Here is a 19,621-nt window from a genome sequence, read left to right on the forward strand (position 1 = left end):
ACTACTGTGTTTAATTTATATGACAGATATTATTTTTCATTACTAATATAACAGTTTTAGAATTACATTTCAAACTCAACATCAAATACAAAAACAAGCATTCAAATTCATTCTGTGATCATAATTCTCATGTGATTCTAATGTGATTTTACTGAAATACAGAGAGAGTAAAGTGCAGCTCCTCCTGATTTTAAAATAAATCAGTGAAATCTCATTATTAAACCAAAAAAAACATTCAATATGTATTTATTTATGATTACATTAAAAATCACTCGCTGGGCATTTTAATACAGTTGTCAGACTGGCAGAGGGATGAATGTGAAACTAGAATGTAGGTCTATGAAATGTGACACCAGGGAGGAGAGCTGACATATTTCTCAGGTGAAGGAAAGCTCAGGTGAGGCTGAAATTGTTTCTCCAGTGTTCAACACCACTTGGTGGTTTGAGAGGAACAATATTGTTTTTGGAAACCATGATGATATTATGAGATGAGATATAATACACACAAAAGGACGGCACATTCAGTTAAAGAGCCTTTTTCTAGGATCTTGTTTGTGGAGGTAAGAGCTTTATATGAATATTTTAATAACTTTTATAAAGAAGAAGAGATCAACAGCTAAATCAGCAGCTGCTGCAGTTCACATTAATCTGACTCTCATTAAAGTCACTTTCTTTCTTCTTCACCAGTAAAATTAAAAGTAATTGTTGACTCTGTGTATCTTGTGTCGTCTGCTGAGCTCCTGCCTCTGTGAATGTGTACACAGTAAATGAGTTTAGCTGCTTCTGTATTTTAATTTACTGCTAATTCATGATGTCCACATTTGTCTGTTTTTAATTACAGCTTTTACTGGCTGTTTCTGTGAGTTTTTCTGAGCTGTTTATTATTCAGAGTTGTTCTTCTTTTTAGTCTGACAGGTTTTGTTAAACCAGAAAAGCAGGATGAGCCTCTCTGAGGAATATGAGGAAGACAGTTCCACCTCCAAGAAACACTCAGAGTAAGAGACTTTTATCTCTCTTGTGTTATAATAGATAATTGTAGTTGTTAATGCAGTGAGATCATGTACAATTTTAGCTTCATATTTAATTTAATTATGTTTTACCTAATGAGTCTGCATGCTTAAGCCAGAGGTGAGCTATGATGTTATACTGGTTTAAAAAAGTACATAACTTTCCTGACCTTTGTGGGCACGACCAGCAGTGTGAGTCCCTTATAAGCCCAAAATACCCGACTATGGCACTTTTAGTTAAGGGATGAGAGCAACCTATGAGTTAAACATGTACACCAAAAGGGCTGTTAACACTAACACCATTTATTCTTTCCCTCACAAGGTCTGTTTAAATAAATGAACGGAAGATATCAGATGTGCAACAGCATGAGACTTTTAGACAATTAAATAAAAGCCAGACAATAAATAAAAGAAAAGATTAACTGCAATTAGGTTCAGTCCTTCAAGTCTTAAACATGCTTATATGGCTAATACAACCTTCAGTGATTCCCAAGCATTTAAGAGATACCCACTGGATTTACAGCAAAGCACCTCAAAACAAGTAACCAGTAAATAAGATTCACGACAAAAAATAAAATATATAAAATAAATCTTGAACTCATACTCACACTAACTTCTATATACCAATGAGTTTATCTGTATCAGCAAGGGAAATGGCAGATTGTGATATGAAAGACTTTATAATTCTATAAATCTTATTTAAAAGACAAAGTGAAAACATTACCAAACCATTATCTAATTCCAACGGTAATAGCAGGCCAAAATAAAAAAAGAAGAAAATGGAAAAATAAAATAACAATATGACCAACCAGAATACAAATTCCAGAACCATAAAACAAAACAATAAAGCAAGCACTAACAGTCAGGCAAAACATAACCAAACAAAGAACAATGCAAAAAAAAAAAACACGCTAATGCTTAGCTACCACACGCTTCTCCACATCTCATACCTGTGTAGGTATCTGCCTCTATAACAGCAGCAACTATTTACCACCTGGACACCCTCCCAGCATCCCAGAAGCCCAATAAACTGTCATGAAGATTCTAAAATAAACACATCACGTCACAGGAAAAACTTAACTAACTAAATAAACTAGTCCTTTACACACTCCAATGAAAATGAAAAGCAGCACTAGTCACCTAAAGCCTGTAACGGGCACCCATGAGCCAAAGCCTTTACTGGACTCCCACTAGCAAAATTAGCAAAGTAGCATAACATATATCTCCTTATGCCAAAGGATTAATAAGTAAGTAAATAAGTAAGTCAGTAAGTATTTATAAAGCACATTTAAACCCAAAGTGCTGTACAAAGGGGATACGTTCAAAAAACATATAAAAGAAAACATAAGTTGTTTTCCTGCATATTGTCTGCAGCACTTGCTTACCAACCTCTGGCTTCAGCTGCCTTGATGGCAGGATTGCTGGTCTGGATGGTTGCAAACCTTCCAAAGTGGAATTGGTTTCCACAAGCAGGAAGGACAGTCTAACAGCAGAGCAGCTAAAACAAATGCAGCACTAGAGAACTTACACTCGATACCAGAGAATCGAAACAGTGTCAACACCTCATACCGCAAATTGTGTCGATTCAATGATTCAGTGCCTCGCTACAAACCAGTAGTGAACCGTGACTCTTAAACCTCAGCCCTCTGAGCAGCCATGAGCGACAGACATATGAGTATCAGAAAAATGACCACTAATTCTGCATAATGGCTGAATTGCGTCCAGAATAAAATCAGCGGGCACAGCAGCCTATAAGATTTTAAATAACCTACCCTTTGATCAGGGCATTACTTGAGAACGAATAACATAATGAAGTTATTCTCCTGTCCTTTTGGAAGAGGTGGTTGATGGTGGGGTCATGCAATTGATCCTGTGCTTTTAAATTAATCAACAATTCCTTCTCAAGCATTCTGATGGCGATGAGCTGACTTGGATAAACTTCCTAAATAACAAAATCCATCTCTGTCCCAAGACCCCATCTCCGCACCAAACAGTAAGCAATCCCAGCAGCATAGTTTAAGATGTAATTGCTGGAGCTGAAATGCCTCTCAAATGTATTTTTTTGCACTAAATTAAGCTCTGGTGTAGGTGATCCTTTGCCGATTAACTCCAAGTTTTCATTAGAAGTTAGCCTAGAAAACAGTATAGACAATAAATTTGCAGTGGTGCCCTCCTCACTAGCAGTAATGTTACTCTTGGCTTCCGTCACGAACCAACAAGCTAGCTAGCTTATTTTGCTAGCTTCGTCATGAAGCCTGCATGTCCCCCCAGCTGGCGGAACTTATCATAAAGTTAGCAATAAAATGTTGACCCCTGTAGAGGGAAGATATGATTAGTCAATTTTACTGTCATTTGAAATTGGTCTCTCATTAAGTTACTATTGCTTGGCCCTCGGTAATTTGTAGCTGGAACACCAATCACTATCATTCTTTCCAGCAACAGCAGATACAGCAAAATTCTGATAGGGAGACGAAGGGTTCATTTAACCTTTAGTTGGTACAATTTGAATAGGCAGGTTTAAAGAATTTATTTGCTTGGATTTGTATTTGTTTAGATGTTGATTATCAAAATATGATCAGATAAAACTAGAACTGCTCAATTTTAAAATATTATTTTAGAATATCTTCAGCCCTCTCTGAGGGTATGGAGGGCCCTGATGCTGGAGTCATGTGATAACCGCCGACTGAAGCGTCATACATCACTGAAACTGGTTCAGATCCCTTGGGCTTCTTCATGAGGTTAAACTGGTGAACTCCAAAATGGTTTCTGTTGTTTTCAGTCTCACTTACCCAGAGGAAGTTTAAATATATATATATATATATATATATATATATATATATATATATATATATTTGTGAGTTGTTATTCATTACTTGTTAGTTTCTTTGTCCATAGTTAATACGAGATCATATGTCAGTGTTATATTTATATAATGTTCAAATGATCAAATTAACACATTTGTGATGTAATACAGGCTTGCTTGTGTGAATAAGCTTTAATGGAAATATATGACGATTAGTAGAAAACAGTCATTGTAGAAAATTGAACTGGACAGTCGATGGCAGTATGGAGTCAGGTATCAACTGCTTCAAAACACTGAACCATTTTTTGATACAGTTGGTTCAAAGCTTCAAAGTTTTGTAACGGCCATCACTATGCAGCACCACTTTCAGCTCGAGAAGAGTTCATAACCCTCTCCTTTCCAGCAAACCAATTTAGTTTAGAACAACAAAGTCACCAAACTCACCATGGTTACCACACGCCACAAGTTACAAATGTAAGCCACAGGTGAGCTTCATAAAGAAGCAATGAAACAGTGTTAAACAGGCATAAGAGCTACCGTGCTGCTGGATCCTACTCTCCCTCGGTTATCTATTTTGCTGCCGGGTCTTACTGCCGTTCTATTAGCTAAAGCTGCTGGGTCCTAGTGCCCTATAATTCACAAAAAAAAATTCCCCAGTCCTCTTAGTTTCTACCAGTAACACCTATGAGTTTGTGTAAGTGTCTCATCTGTTTCCATGTTAAAGGTCTTGGTGAACCACACAGGCTAAACCTATGAACAATGAGTGGAAACTGGAGCTCAGCAGATTACAAGTGACATCATAATTATTACGTTATTTAAATACTGTATGTACATTTCTGAAGAAAAGTCTTTCATCATTTTCAGTCAAATCAACATAAAGACATCAGACTTTCCAGCACCCAGCTGTGTGTCCATGAAGAGTGATGAGTCAATGAATCATCCCCCAGGGCACAAAGATGGAGACCCCTCATCTGGACACAGGTATTGGCTAATAGAATTGAGCTGTTGCTGAGAGAAAGATTGAATTATGTTGCAGTTCTTAACAGCAGAAAGATTTTATTTTACATTTGTTTCAAACATTTAAAATTTCACTCAAAGTGCTTTAAATTGAAAGAAAATAACTGTGACTACTACGAACCTTTAAGAAACATTAAAATTAAAGAAAATGTAAATGTTACAGTGTAATCCAGATAAAGAGATCAGACTCCAGCTGTATGTCTATGAAGAGTGATGCTTCTATGGGTCGTCCACCAATTTTCAGAGATGAACACCCCTCATCTGGACACAGGTAACAGCTACTCACAGTTGAGCCATTGTGGACAGAAAAGCTGATTCATCCTATCCAGTAGATCAGTAACATGTGTTGGTCATGTCATCCATTTCAAAATTAATATTACCCAAAAAGAGTTTGCAGCCTTATTTTACTTTCTGTGATGTTTTCTTTTTTACCACTGTACTTTTCTATATTACAGTATAATACAATTGTTACAGTGTAACTGTATGAAGCAGTAACTCTCAAATATAACCTTTTAATGACAGGACATATTATTGATTATTGAGTTTTACAATGAAAATCAACTTTTAGACTAAAAATATAAGCAGATGTTTGCTCCTCTGGATCGGCATCCATTCCAAAATATTCCAAAAAGTTGGTCAAGCTCTAGTTATAAGTGTGATCTCTGATTTATTTTCTACTCAAAAAGAATTGTTTTGTAGGATTTAATACTGAAGTTCAGATGCTTTAGTGAAAATATGCAGCACATATTATTTGTGTGTCTACAGTGACCTACAGGGAGCGAGAGACAGAACAGAAGAGATCATGACAGACAAAGAGTAAGATCACAACAAACACACAGAAACATGCAGTATGTTGTAAACATGACTTGTCCTGTTATTTTTTGTTTAATTTTTACATTGATTAAGATTATAGAGAACATATTGTGACCAGTGGCAGTGTCAAAGGACAGAATTCCTAGGCAACACCCCACACAGCACACCCAGACTACGCCACCCCAATTTACTGGGTAGGGGGCCCCACACTGGAATACTCAAATAAATGAGTTAGACAGAGCTGTTACGAAGTTAAGAAAAGCTGACCACAACATTCTCAATATAATCACTAAGAGCAACAAGAGTGTGGAATAAGAGGCATGAAAACCAGCCTTAATTATCACAGTTTAAGTATTAAAATCCAGTGCTCAGAAGGGTACAAAATCAATACACCATCAAATATAAATAAACCAATACACCAAAAATTGCACAACACTTCAAAAGAAAAAAATATATATTTATATAACCAGAACAAATAAAACACCACAAACTGACTGCACATCCTGTCACAAAACCAAAATCCTACAATAATCTCAGGGCAGATCAGAGTGATGAAATTGTACACTTCAAGAGCACAAATGAAGGAAAAAAGAAATACATCAAAATGCTGTACTTATGGGGCGGCACGGTGGCGCAGTGGTAGCGCTGTCGCCTCACAGCAAGAATGGCCTGGGTTCGATTCCCGGACGGACGACCAGGGTCATTTCTGTGTGGAGTTTGCATGTTCTCCCCTGTCTGCGTGGGTTTCCTCCCACAGTCCAAAGACATGCAGTCAGGCCAACTGGAGATGCTAAATTGCCCCTAGGTGTGAGTGTGTGTGTCTGTCTGCCCTGCAATGGACTGGCGACCTGTCCAGGGTGTATCCTGCCTTCCACCCAATAACAGCTGGGATGGGCTCCAGCACCCCACCGCAATCCAGAAGGATAAGTGGTTTAGATGATGGATGGATGGATGCTGTAATTATGGAGAAAGAATATTGCCAGAGTCTCACTATAATGAGCAATTAACCCACACACTCTTTAATAAACCTTCTACCTTAGATAGGCACTCAAGTGCAAATATTATTCCAAAATGTAAATACAAAAATATCAATGGGCAGCTAAACAGCAAGTCTCAAAACAGTACATATAAACATATCCTAAAAGAGGTGGCTCAGTGCAAATATATCAGAAGGTATCTATAAAAGAAAACCCTGGGGAAAACAGTGGCCTGCAGACAACCAAGCCTGGAACCACTGCAAAGAGACAAACTCACATTAATTAAAGACATTAAAGGGTTAATTTAACCTTTCATATTCCAATACAAATTGAACAGGCAGGTTTAAAGAATTTATTTGCTTAGATTTGTATTTGTTAAGATGTTGATTGTCAAAATTTGTTCAGATAAAACTAGAGCAGCTCAATTTTAAAATATTATTTTAGAATATCTTCAGTCCTCTTTGAGGGTATGGAGGGCCCTGACGGTTCCCCTCTGCTACAGATCGCTTGGGCTTCTTCAATGGGGTTAAACTGGTGAACTCCAAAATGGTTTCTGTTATTTTCAGTCATATTTCAAATATTTTATATCTTATTCATGCATTGTTTTGATCCATAAATAAAAAAGACATCTATAATTTTTGACATATCTAACTATTTTTGCGTCTGAACCCATTCAGTCTCACTTGCCCAGAGGAAGTTTAAAAGTACAAAAAAAAAAAACAAATTTGCGAGTTTCCTCGAGAGAGAAAGACTGAGTGACACGTACACGGACAGAAAACTTCACAGAGATTGTTCCATTAATTAAACAATAATAGATTAATTAAATATCTATCATGCAAGGCTCAAGTATGGGACCACTTTCATTTAGACAGCTAAAAGTCAAGTCAAGTCAAGTCAAATTTATTTATATAGCGCCCTTTACAACAGATGTCGTCACAAAGCAGGAGGGGGGATAAGAAGGACATAGTTAGGAAAACAAATTAAACAAAGGCTCGACTAAACAGATAAGTTTTTAGTCTAGACTTAAAGATGGAGGCTGTGTCTGAGTCCCGAACACCAACTGATAGGCTATTCCAAAGCTGGGGGGCTTTGTATGAAAAGGCTCCTCCCCCTGACGTAACTTTATTTATTCTGGGTACTAATAATGAGCAGCACCTTGTGATCTAAGTGGGCGTGTCGGTTGATAATAGGAAACAAGGTCACTGAGGTACTGAGGAGCAAGGCCATTCAGAGCTTTATATGTCAGTAGAAGAATCTTGTACTCAATGCGGAATTTAACTGGCAACCAATGTAAGGTACACAAAATTGGGCTAATGTGGTCAAATGTCCTGGTTTTGGTGAGAACTCTGGCTGCAGTGTTCTGGACTAACTGAAGCTTGTTAAGGTTAAAACAAAGCTTGTTAAAACAAAGTGAGATGTATGACATGTGACCTAACGCTTCTTGACAGCATGATAATTAGTTCCATTACCACAAACAGTACAATATGACTTTTCATTACTTGGGAAGTTTATGATCTATGAATGATGAGAAGCCAATGTAATGGCAAATAGTTATTTTGATTATTAGTATCTTTGTCCATAATTAATATGAGATAGAAAATCATATGTCAGTGTTATATTTATATAATGTTCAAATGATCAAATTAACACATTTGTGATGTAATACAGGCTTGCTTGTGTGAATAAGCTTTAATGGAAATATATGACGATTAGTAGAAAACAGTCATTGTAGAAAATTGAACTGGACAGTCGATGGCAGTATGGAGTCAGGTATCAACTGCTTCAAAACACTGAACCATTTTTTGATACAGTTGGTTCAAAGCTTCAAAGTTTTGTAACGGCCATCACTATGCAGCACCACTTTCAGCTCGAGAAGAGTTCATAACCCTCTCCTTTCCAGCAAACCAATTTAGTTTAGAACAACAAAGTCACCAAACTCACCATGGTTACCACACGCCACAAGTTACAAATGTAAGCCACAGGTGAGCTTCATAAAGAAGCAATGAAACAGTGTTAAACAGGCATAAGAGCTACCGTGCTGCTGGATCCTACTCTCCCTCGGTTATCTATTTTGCTGCCGGGTCTTACTGCCGTTCTATTAGCTAAAGCTGCTGGGTCCTAGTGCCCTATAATTCACAAAAAAAAATTCCCCAGTCCTCTTAGTTTCTACCAGTAACACCTATGAGTTTGTGTAAGTGTCTCATCTGTTTCCATGTTAAAGGTCTTGGTGAACCACACAGGCTAAACCTATGAACAATGAGTGGAAACTGGAGCTCAGCAGATTACAAGTGACATCATAATTATTACGTTATTTAAATACTGTATGTACATTTCTGAAGAAAAGTCTTTCATCATTTTCAGTCAAATCAACATAAAGACATCAGACTTTCCAGCACCCAGCTGTGTGTCCATGAAGAGTGATGAGTCAATGAATCATCCCCCAGGGCACAAAGATGGAGACCCCTCATCTGGACACAGGTATTGGCTAATAGAATTGAGCTGTTGCTGAGAGAAAGATTGAATTATGTTGCAGTTCTTAACAGCAGAAAGATTTTATTTTACATTTGTTTCAAACATTTAAAATTTCACTCAAAGTGCTTTAAATTGAAAGAAAATAACTGTGACTACTACGAACCTTTAAGAAACATTAAAATTAAAGAAAATGTAAATGTTACAGTGTAATCCAGATAAAGAGATCAGACTCCAGCTGTATGTCTATGAAGAGTGATGCTTCTATGGGTCGTCCACCAATTTTCAGAGATGAACACCCCTCATCTGGACACAGGTAACAGCTACTCACAGTTGAGCCATTGTGGACAGAAAAGCTGATTCATCCTATCCAGTAGATCAGTAACATGTGTTGGTCATGTCATCCATTTCAAAATTAATATTACCCAAAAAGAGTTTGCAGCCTTATTTTACTTTCTGTGATGTTTTCTTTTTTACCACTGTACTTTTCTATATTACAGTATAATACAATTGTTACAGTGTAACTGTATGAAGCAGTAACTCTCAAATATAACCTTTTAATGACAGGACATATTATTGATTATTGAGTTTTACAATGAAAATCAACTTTTAGACTAAAAATATAAGCAGATGTTTGCTCCTCTGGATCGGCATCCATTCCAAAATATTCCAAAAAGTTGGTCAAGCTCTAGTTATAAGTGTGATCTCTGATTTATTTTCTACTCAAAAAGAATTGTTTTGTAGGATTTAATACTGAAGTTCAGATGCTTTAGTGAAAATATGCAGCACATATTATTTGTGTGTCTACAGTGACCTACAGGGAGCGAGAGACAGAACAGAAGAGATCATGACAGACAAAGAGTAAGATCACAACAAACACACAGAAACATGCAGTATGTTGTAAACATGACTTGTCCTGTTATTTTTTGTTTAATTTTTACATTGATTAAGATTATAGAGAACATATTGTGACCAGTGGCAGTGTCAAAGGACAGAATTCCTAGGCAACACCCCACACAGCACACCCAGACTACGCCACCCCAATTTACTGGGTAGGGGGCCCCACACTGGAATACTCAAATAAATGAGTTAGACAGAGCTGTTACGAAGTTAAGAAAAGCTGACCACAACATTCTCAATATAATCACTAAGAGCAACAAGAGTGTGGAATAAGAGGCATGAAAACCAGCCTTAATTATCACAGTTTAAGTATTAAAATCCAGTGCTCAGAAGGGTACAAAATCAATACACCATCAAATATAAATAAACCAATACACCAAAAATTGCACAACACTTCAAAAGAAAAAAATATATATTTATATAACCAGAACAAATAAAACACCACAAACTGACTGCACATCCTGTCACAAAACCAAAATCCTACAATAATCTCAGGGCAGATCAGAGTGATGAAATTGTACACTTCAAGAGCACAAATGAAGGAAAAAAGAAATACATCAAAATGCTGTACTTATGGGGCGGCACGGTGGCGCAGTGGTAGCGCTGTCGCCTCACAGCAAGAATGGCCTGGGTTCGATTCCCGGACGGACGACCAGGGTCATTTCTGTGTGGAGTTTGCATGTTCTCCCCTGTCTGCGTGGGTTTCCTCCCACAGTCCAAAGACATGCAGTCAGGCCAACTGGAGATGCTAAATTGCCCCTAGGTGTGAGTGTGTGTGTCTGTCTGCCCTGCAATGGACTGGCGACCTGTCCAGGGTGTATCCTGCCTTCCACCCAATAACAGCTGGGATGGGCTCCAGCACCCCACCGCAATCCAGAAGGATAAGTGGTTTAGATGATGGATGGATGGATGCTGTAATTATGGAGAAAGAATATTGCCAGAGTCTCACTATAATGAGCAATTAACCCACACACTCTTTAATAAACCTTCTACCTTAGATAGGCACTCAAGTGCAAATATTATTCCAAAATGTAAATACAAAAATATCAATGGGCAGCTAAACAGCAAGTCTCAAAACAGTACATATAAACATATCCTAAAAGAGGTGGCTCAGTGCAAATATATCAGAAGGTATCTATAAAAGAAAACCCTGGGGAAAACAGTGGCCTGCAGACAACCAAGCCTGGAACCACTGCAAAGAGACAAACTCACATTAATTAAAGACATTAAAGGGTTAATTTAACCTTTCATATTCCAATACAAATTGAACAGGCAGGTTTAAAGAATTTATTTGCTTAGATTTGTATTTGTTAAGATGTTGATTGTCAAAATTTGTTCAGATAAAACTAGAGCAGCTCAATTTTAAAATATTATTTTAGAATATCTTCAGTCCTCTTTGAGGGTATGGAGGGCCCTGACGGTTCCCCTCTGCTACAGATCGCTTGGGCTTCTTCAATGGGGTTAAACTGGTGAACTCCAAAATGGTTTCTGTTATTTTCAGTCATATTTCAAATATTTTATATCTTATTCATGCATTGTTTTGATCCATAAATAAAAAAGACATCTATAATTTTTGACATATCTAACTATTTTTGCGTCTGAACCCATTCAGTCTCACTTGCCCAGAGGAAGTTTAAAAGTACAAAAAAAAAAAACAAATTTGCGAGTTTCCTCGAGAGAGAAAGACTGAGTGACACGTACACGGACAGAAAACTTCACAGAGATTGTTCCATTAATTAAACAATAATAGATTAATTAAATATCTATCATGCAAGGCTCAAGTATGGGACCACTTTCATTTAGACAGCTAAAAGTCAAGTCAAGTCAAGTCAAATTTATTTATATAGCGCCCTTTACAACAGATGTCGTCACAAAGCAGGAGGGGGGATAAGAAGGACATAGTTAGGAAAACAAATTAAACAAAGGCTCGACTAAACAGATAAGTTTTTAGTCTAGACTTAAAGATGGAGGCTGTGTCTGAGTCCCGAACACCAACTGATAGGCTATTCCAAAGCTGGGGGGCTTTGTATGAAAAGGCTCCTCCCCCTGACGTAACTTTATTTATTCTGGGTACTAATAATGAGCAGCACCTTGTGATCTAAGTGGGCGTGTCGGTTGATAATAGGAAACAAGGTCACTGAGGTACTGAGGAGCAAGGCCATTCAGAGCTTTATATGTCAGTAGAAGAATCTTGTACTCAATGCGGAATTTAACTGGCAACCAATGTAAGGTACACAAAATTGGGCTAATGTGGTCAAATGTCCTGGTTTTGGTGAGAACTCTGGCTGCAGTGTTCTGGACTAACTGAAGCTTGTTAAGGTTAAAACAAAGCTTGTTAAAACAAAGTGAGATGTATGACATGTGACCTAACGCTTCTTGACAGCATGATAATTAGTTCCATTACCACAAACAGTACAATATGACTTTTCATTACTTGGGAAGTTTATGATCTATGAATGATGAGAAGCCAATGTAATGGCAAATAGTTATTTTGATTATTAGTATCTTTGTCCATAATTAATATGAGATAGAAAATCATATGTCAGTGTTATATTTATATAATGTTCAAATGATCAAATTAACACATTTGTGATGTAATACAGGCTTGCTTGTGTGAATAAGCTTTAATGGAAATATATGACGATTAGTAGAAAACAGTCATTGTAGAAAATTGAACTGGACAGTCGATGGCAGTATGGAGTCAGGTATCAAATGCTTCAAAACACTGAACCATTTTTTGATACAGTTGGTTCAACTGTATTGATGCTTCAAAGTTTTGTAACGGCCATCACTATGCAGCACCACTTTCAGCTCGAGAAGAGTTCATAACCCTCTCCTTTCCAGCAAACCAATTTAGTTTAGAACAACAAAGTCACCAAACTCACCATGGTTACCACACGCCACAAGTTACAAATGTAAGCCACAGGTGAGCTTAATAAAGAAGCAGTGTAACAGTGTTAAACAGGCATAAGAGCTACCGCGCCGCTGGGTACTACTGTCTCTCGGTTACTGAACAGAAGAGGGGATCATGACAGATAAAGAGTAAGATCACAACCAGAATACAGAGACATGCAGTATGTTGTAAACATGACTTGTCCTGTTATTTTTTGTTTAATTTTTTATATTGGTTAAGATTATAGAGAACATATGAAGTAAAAATAAATATACAGAAAATACAAGGTAGGGAATGTTTTATGTTTGTAAATAATTGAGAGTTTAAGATGTCAATTTGGGGAAAATGTGAATACAACACAATGTTAATCTTAGAAAGATCATTTAAATTGCACTGATAATTGTTCCTTTGTCTCACCACATGTGTCACCATCTGACAGACATGGCCATGCTTCTGATGCAGTGAAAGTCCAAGAAAACTTCAAAATAAATTTGAAACAGAAGTTTCAGTGTCTGAATGAGGTGATAAACCAGGAAACCCCAACACTTCTCAGTGAGATCTACACAGAGCTCTACATCACAGAGGGAGACAGTGGAGAGGTCAATAATGAACATGAGGTCAGACAGATCGAGGCAGCACTCAGGAGAACAGCAACAGAGGACACACCAATCAACTGCAGTGACATCTTTAAATCCTTATCTGAACAAGACAAACCCATCAGAACTGTGCTGACAAAGGGAGTCGCTGGCATTGGAAAAACAGTCTCTGTGCAGAAGTTCATTCTGGACTGGACTGAAGGGAAAGCAAATCAGGATGTCCACTTCATATTTCCACTTCCTTTCAGAGAACTGAATTTGATGAAGGACCAAAAACTCAGTTTGGTGGATCTTCTTCATACACGGTTTAAGGAGATTAAAGAAATGGAAATATCCACATCTCCCAAAGTTCTGTTCATATTTGATGGTTTGGATGAGTGTCATTTAACTCTAGATTTTCAGAGCACTGTGAGATTGGATGATGTCACTCAGTCATCCTCAGTGAATGTGCTGCTAACCAATCTGATCAAGGGGAATCTGCTTCCCTCTGCTCTCATCTGGATCACCTCCCGACCTGCAGCAGCTGATCAGATCCCCTCTGAGTGTGTGGATCGACTGACAGAAGTACGAGGGTTCAGTGACCCACAGAAGGAGGAATACTTCAGGAAGAGAATCAGTGATCAGAGCCTGACCAATAGAATCATCAAACACCTGAAGATGTCAAGAAGCCTCTACATTATGTGCCACATTCCTGTGTTTTGCTGGATTTCAGCCACTGTTCTAGAGAGAATGTTGGGTGAAGCAGAGAGTAGAGAGACCCCCAAAACTCTGACTCAAATGTACACACACTTCCTCATCATTCAGACAAAGGTCATAAGAGAAAAGTACACAAAGAACCAGAAGACAGATGAAGAAATACTTCTCAAACTGGGACGACTGGCTTTTCAGCAGCTGATGAAAGGAAAACTGATCTTCTATGAGGAAGATCTGAGAGAGTGTGGCATCGATGTTGAAGAAGCATCAGTGTACTCAGGTGTGTGTACACAGATCTTCAGAGAGGAATCTGGGCTGCACCAGAGTAAAGTGTACTGCTTTGTTCATCTGAGCATTCAGGAACATCTTGCAGCTCTATATGTGCATCTGACCTTCATGAGGCAGAAGAGAAATGTGCTTAAACAGAGTCAGTACAGTAAACTGGGGACCTTCAGGAGAAAAGAAATTACAATCTCAGATGTACACAAGAGTGCTGTGGATCAGGCCTTACAGAGTAAGAATGGACATCTGGATCTTTTCCTTCGCTTTCTTCTGGGTCTCTCATTGGAGTCCAATCAGAATCTCATACAAGACTTAGTGACACAGACAGGAAGTAGCTCCCACAGCAAAGAGCAAACAGTTAAATACATAAAGAAGATGATCAGAGAGAATCGCTCTGCAGAGAAATCCATCAATCTGTTCCACTGTCTAAGTGAACTGGATGACCATTGTCTAGTTGAAGAAGTTCAGCAGTACCTGCAGTCTGACAGACTAAACCAAAGAACACTCTCTTCTTCACAGTGGTCAGCTGTGGTCTTTGTACTGCTGACATCAGGAGAAAATCTGGATGAATTTGTCTTACGGAAATATAGCATATCAGATGGTGTTCTTCTGAAGCTGCTGCCTGTAGTTGCAGAATCCAAAACAACTGAGTAAGTAATACTGAATAAAACTGACTCAGTAAAAGAACCATACTGAGAACGTAAAACTGCTTCATTACTCAAACTTTTATTAATTCAAATACAAATGTAAATACAAAAATCCAACTGCCTTCATATATCTGAACACTTTATATAATTTATAAATTTTTATCTGCCTGTATCTGATATGCTGTAGCATTAATATCTTATGTATAGCCCATATCAGTCAAATGTATGTTAAACTTTTGTGATATATTCTTATTTTCTTCAGTCTTTCATTTTGCAATCTGACAAAGAAAAGCTGTGCAGCTCTGGCCTCAGTGCTCAGCTCAGAATCCTCCAGTCTGAGAGAGCTGAATCTGACTCAGAATAAAGTGGGAGATTCAGGAGTGAAGCTGCTCTCTGCTGGACTGGAGAATCCTCTATGTAAACTGGAGACACTGAGGTAAGATAATCTTTAACAGATTTATTCTCTGGTATCATATTTATATTTGTTAAAAAAAAACAAAACTATTTATTAACACATATTACATAATTATTTAAATATTAGGGACATATTTGTTGATCATTAAAAGTGTAAAATTAATCACAGAATTGGTGCGATTGGATGTTGCAGATGTTTATGTATTAGTTCATGTGCAGTGCAGGTGCTAATCTGGCACAGAGGAGCTCAGTTGTAGTCATCATCAACATTATATCAGGTTTACACTGCAGGGAATCCTCAATTTCAATAAGCAACACATAGATAACAGATTGAGAAAAAGTCTTGTCTAACAGCAAAACCCAGTGATAAACAATAAAACAAGAAACAATATACCATAAAACAAAAACAAATAAAAGATAAAACAGGCTTTCAAGTGAAGTACAAGAAAATAAGAAACATAATAAAATTAAAATAAGATGAATTAACTTAAAAAATTACAAACAGAACAAGAATTTTAGAAAGTAAAGGTTTACAAATCCTATAAAAAAACAACACGTAGAGAGCAGAGTAAACAGTGGTGATAAATCATGCTGATATCATTTATATATTTTTTTATTAATTAATTAAATAATTATTGAATTAATTTAAAAAAAACATTGGTATGCTGTAAATTTCAGAATGTGGCTGGTATTTAAGGGAGAGGGGGGTACAGTATGTCATTGTTTGGTATTATTCTATATATAGTAACATAATAAATGTTAAACGTTGGCCACTAACAGTCTTGGATCAGATTTGCTGTCGGTTATGATGAGAAACACGTTAACATTTATAGTGTGTTCTGTTCTGGATGCAGCAGCCGAGCTAGTCACTGCCTTCAAAGGCTCCTCTCTGTCTCTCTGGGCAGCATTTTAGCTGAAAAGGACCCTCTACAGAACCATCATATGCCATAAGTTTCACTGAGCTGTACATGTTTTATCTGTTCACTCACAGTCGCTAATGATACTGACACTCACCTCTGACTGTAAAGGTGGATCATCTCAGTGTATAAGGATGACTCCAGAATCTGCAGCAGCTATATAATATATACACTAGCTGGCCCAACGTTATATTTAAGTAACAGAACACGAGAGAGAGTGTTATTGTGAAATAACATCACGTGTAAAGTGTTCTTAGGATGCAGGGGGTTTATGCCAAATGCATGGGGTTCAAGCCAAATCGTCCAGCGCAGTTTTATTATGGGAATTTAAGTCTTAAGTCTGTTTTCTCCCAAAACCATTTCACACCAGATGCAGTGATGAGCCTATATTAATGAGTGTAGCCTTTCAGACTGACCATGCGCGTCATGCAGTACCGTGGCAGTAATGTGTGAGTAAAACTGAAAGTGAATGCTTTGGGTATATTTTTAACACTTTATGCCCTTGACAGCATATTCTAGACAGAAACAGTAAAGAAATGCTGTGTTTATTACCTGGTGATAAAGCTGGCAACAGACGCAGCAGCAAGTCAGGTTCTTATTGTTGATCTCTTTATATCATCTACATAAAGTTTATTTAAGCAGTAAACAGACAATACAGACAATTTGTATTATGTAAAAACACAATGTAATCAGAAGCTGCTTTCCTCTCATAACTCGCTTGGGTCACGTTGTTATGTGTTGGTCTAGGTTGTAATGAATCTAGGAGCAAGGAAAGGGACAAAAAAGAAATCCACAGCACACAATGGTCTATGTTCAGACTATTTACATATATTTAGAACAAAGATAGAATTAATAAAGCAAATAACTGTTAGCGAAGAGTCAACCAATCTGCTATTGCTCCAGGGGTAAGCAAAGGCCAAAATAACAAACAAAACCCAACACTAACTCCCAACCCAAATCTAACTTACCTAAACCCAACAAAAACAAAGAAAACACGGTTAACTTCCCTGACTCCCTAACTAGTCTAAAACCAGGAGAAAAGAGAGAGAAAAAAGGAGTCTACAAACAAAATGGCGCTTACCCCTTTCCAGCAGTGGTGACAAACAAAATAAGACAACTTAGCACCGTTGCATAGTTGTCTTTATGTAAAACACTTTACACAGCACACTTTTGCCAAGTGAGTCTACAGACTCAAAACACACACAGGGCACACAGCAAGGTAGGTTCCCCCTTCTTCATTTTCCCACCTCTTTTATGGTATTATTCAGGAAGTGCTTCTCCCACAGCACACACCAGCCTTCAGCCTGGATAGAGCTCCACCTAGAGACAGTGAGGACAGAAAAAAACACAGACACACACAGAGAGTACAGGAAAACCTGTAACAATTGCAGGAGGGAACATAGGAGACCTGTAACACACGTCCAGTATTAAATAACAAGCGTTGCAGAGAGATTCTGGTGTGAAACGGGCTTCAGGAAACGTTACATCCAGCATCCGGTTTCCCACTGTTTCACAGTACCTACTGACGTCAGTCCATATAGCGGTCAAACTGACACAAGAAGGGAGCGCTAACATCGTTCCTCAGCAGCCACACTGACAAGACTGCCTGCAGATGTGTCTGCAGACATGTTTTTTTTTTTAATCGGCCTCATGAGTGCAGGCATTGTCCAATGATGATTACCCTGAAATGGCACTTAATCGGTTGACCACTAGTTTTATTATTAGATTTCAAAATAAACCAAACTCAAAATAAACCTTAATTAAGAAGTACGAACATGATAATTACCTGAATTCATGATGACAAACATAGTAGTTAATGCTAGTAAATAATTACATTTTACAAACTATGAACGCAATAAACACTGTAATTTTACAGTAACTTACAAAGCAATTCAGAATAATATGATGTTTTATTAAATTACAGTACATCATTGTGTTTTTGTGTCCTCTGGGAGTAAATGTCCATTTCTCCATTTGTCCAGTGTCTCCTTTAATCATCATATGCGTCATACAGACGGTTTTAGGCCATTTCTACTGAACACCTACTGCGTGTACTTTTCAGTCTAGGCTCAAACTCTATCTGACCAAACAGGCTGGGAGAGCATTTAACTATGGTGAATTAGACATTTGATCTCAGTGAAGATCTGCAAAGTTCCTGCAGTGTCAGCAAAAATTTAACAAGCAGCTCATCATGCAGTTTAAGTTTCATCTCACATGCAGCGTTTTATCCAAATTTGTTTTATTTATGTTAGCATTAGCTTAGCTGCTTCTCTGTATCTTATGCTACAGTGTGAAATGGGTGAAGTGAATCTACCTGATAATGTATTTATATCCACATATTTATCCACATAACTGTACTGTAAAGTGTTTCCAGTATAAGTTCTGTTTATTTCTGCTTCACTGCAGTTCAAAGTTTCACACTCTGTCCAAAACCTGTTTAATCTTACAAGATAATAAACAGCTTATTAATTTATTATATTCTGCACTACACATGCCTTCTTCAGATACCCAAAGTAAGCTCACTAAGATGAGTTTGGATATTCATGTATTCAAATAGCTTCATCCATCCCTATGAAATAATGGATCAGAAAGCCTAGATTAGGTTATATTAGTCATAAAATAAAACTTTTACACACATACTTTACATTAAATGTACTGAAAAAGCCCATACATTTTAACCTTCTCATATTTGTTCATTAGTAAAGAAGCATAACACTTTATTCATTACAGATAATTACTATATTTGTTCATGATTTGTTCTTACAAATCATGTTACAGTTGTTACAGGCTACTAAGTAATGGTATTGTGTTACTGATTTTTGGAAAAAAAAACTTTCAGTAAATGTTCTGTAAATTACAGAAAAAGTAGAGAGTCTTTCTGTTATTATGATTCTAAACTGTGGAATTCATCACTCACCACTTTTAACCTGGAAACAATTTTATCTTTATATAATATTTATATTTTCTTAAACTTCAAAATGAAGCTTATCCTATTTCTTTTCATTTTACCTTCTTTTTCACTTCATTTTTAATTTCATTTTAACTATTATATTTTTTCTAATTTTTTTGATGTCTTTAATTTTACTATTTTATTCTAAAGCATTTTGAGCTGCTGCATGTATGAAAAGTGCTCTCTAAATAAAGCAGCAGCATTAAATGGGTAATAACATGGTAATATTATAGTATTAAGTTG

The 19,621-nt window shown here is 37.2% G+C and overlaps 1 protein-coding gene across 1 annotated transcript; it reads left to right on the plus strand.

Annotated features, from left to right (window-relative positions):
• Positions 1–387: 387 nt before the first annotated feature.
• Positions 388–15,533, plus strand: LOC118804979 (NLR family CARD domain-containing protein 3-like; the record flags this gene model as incomplete). The annotated part of the gene is made up of 10 exons (XM_036565571.1): positions 388–560; positions 908–995; positions 4,675–4,791; positions 4,991–5,098; positions 5,569–5,643; positions 8,979–9,095; positions 9,295–9,402; positions 9,897–9,947; positions 13,319–15,100; positions 15,360–15,533. Coding segments are annotated over exons 2-10 (2,588 nt in total), but the record flags the coding sequence as incomplete, so codon positions are not given.
• Between the last annotated feature and the right edge of the window lie 4,088 nt (positions 15,534–19,621).

This window comes from Colossoma macropomum, unplaced genomic scaffold (genome assembly GCF_904425465.1).
Source record: "Colossoma macropomum unplaced genomic scaffold, Colossoma_macropomum, whole genome shotgun sequence".
Lineage (NCBI taxonomy): Eukaryota > Metazoa > Chordata > Actinopteri > Characiformes > Serrasalmidae > Colossoma > Colossoma macropomum.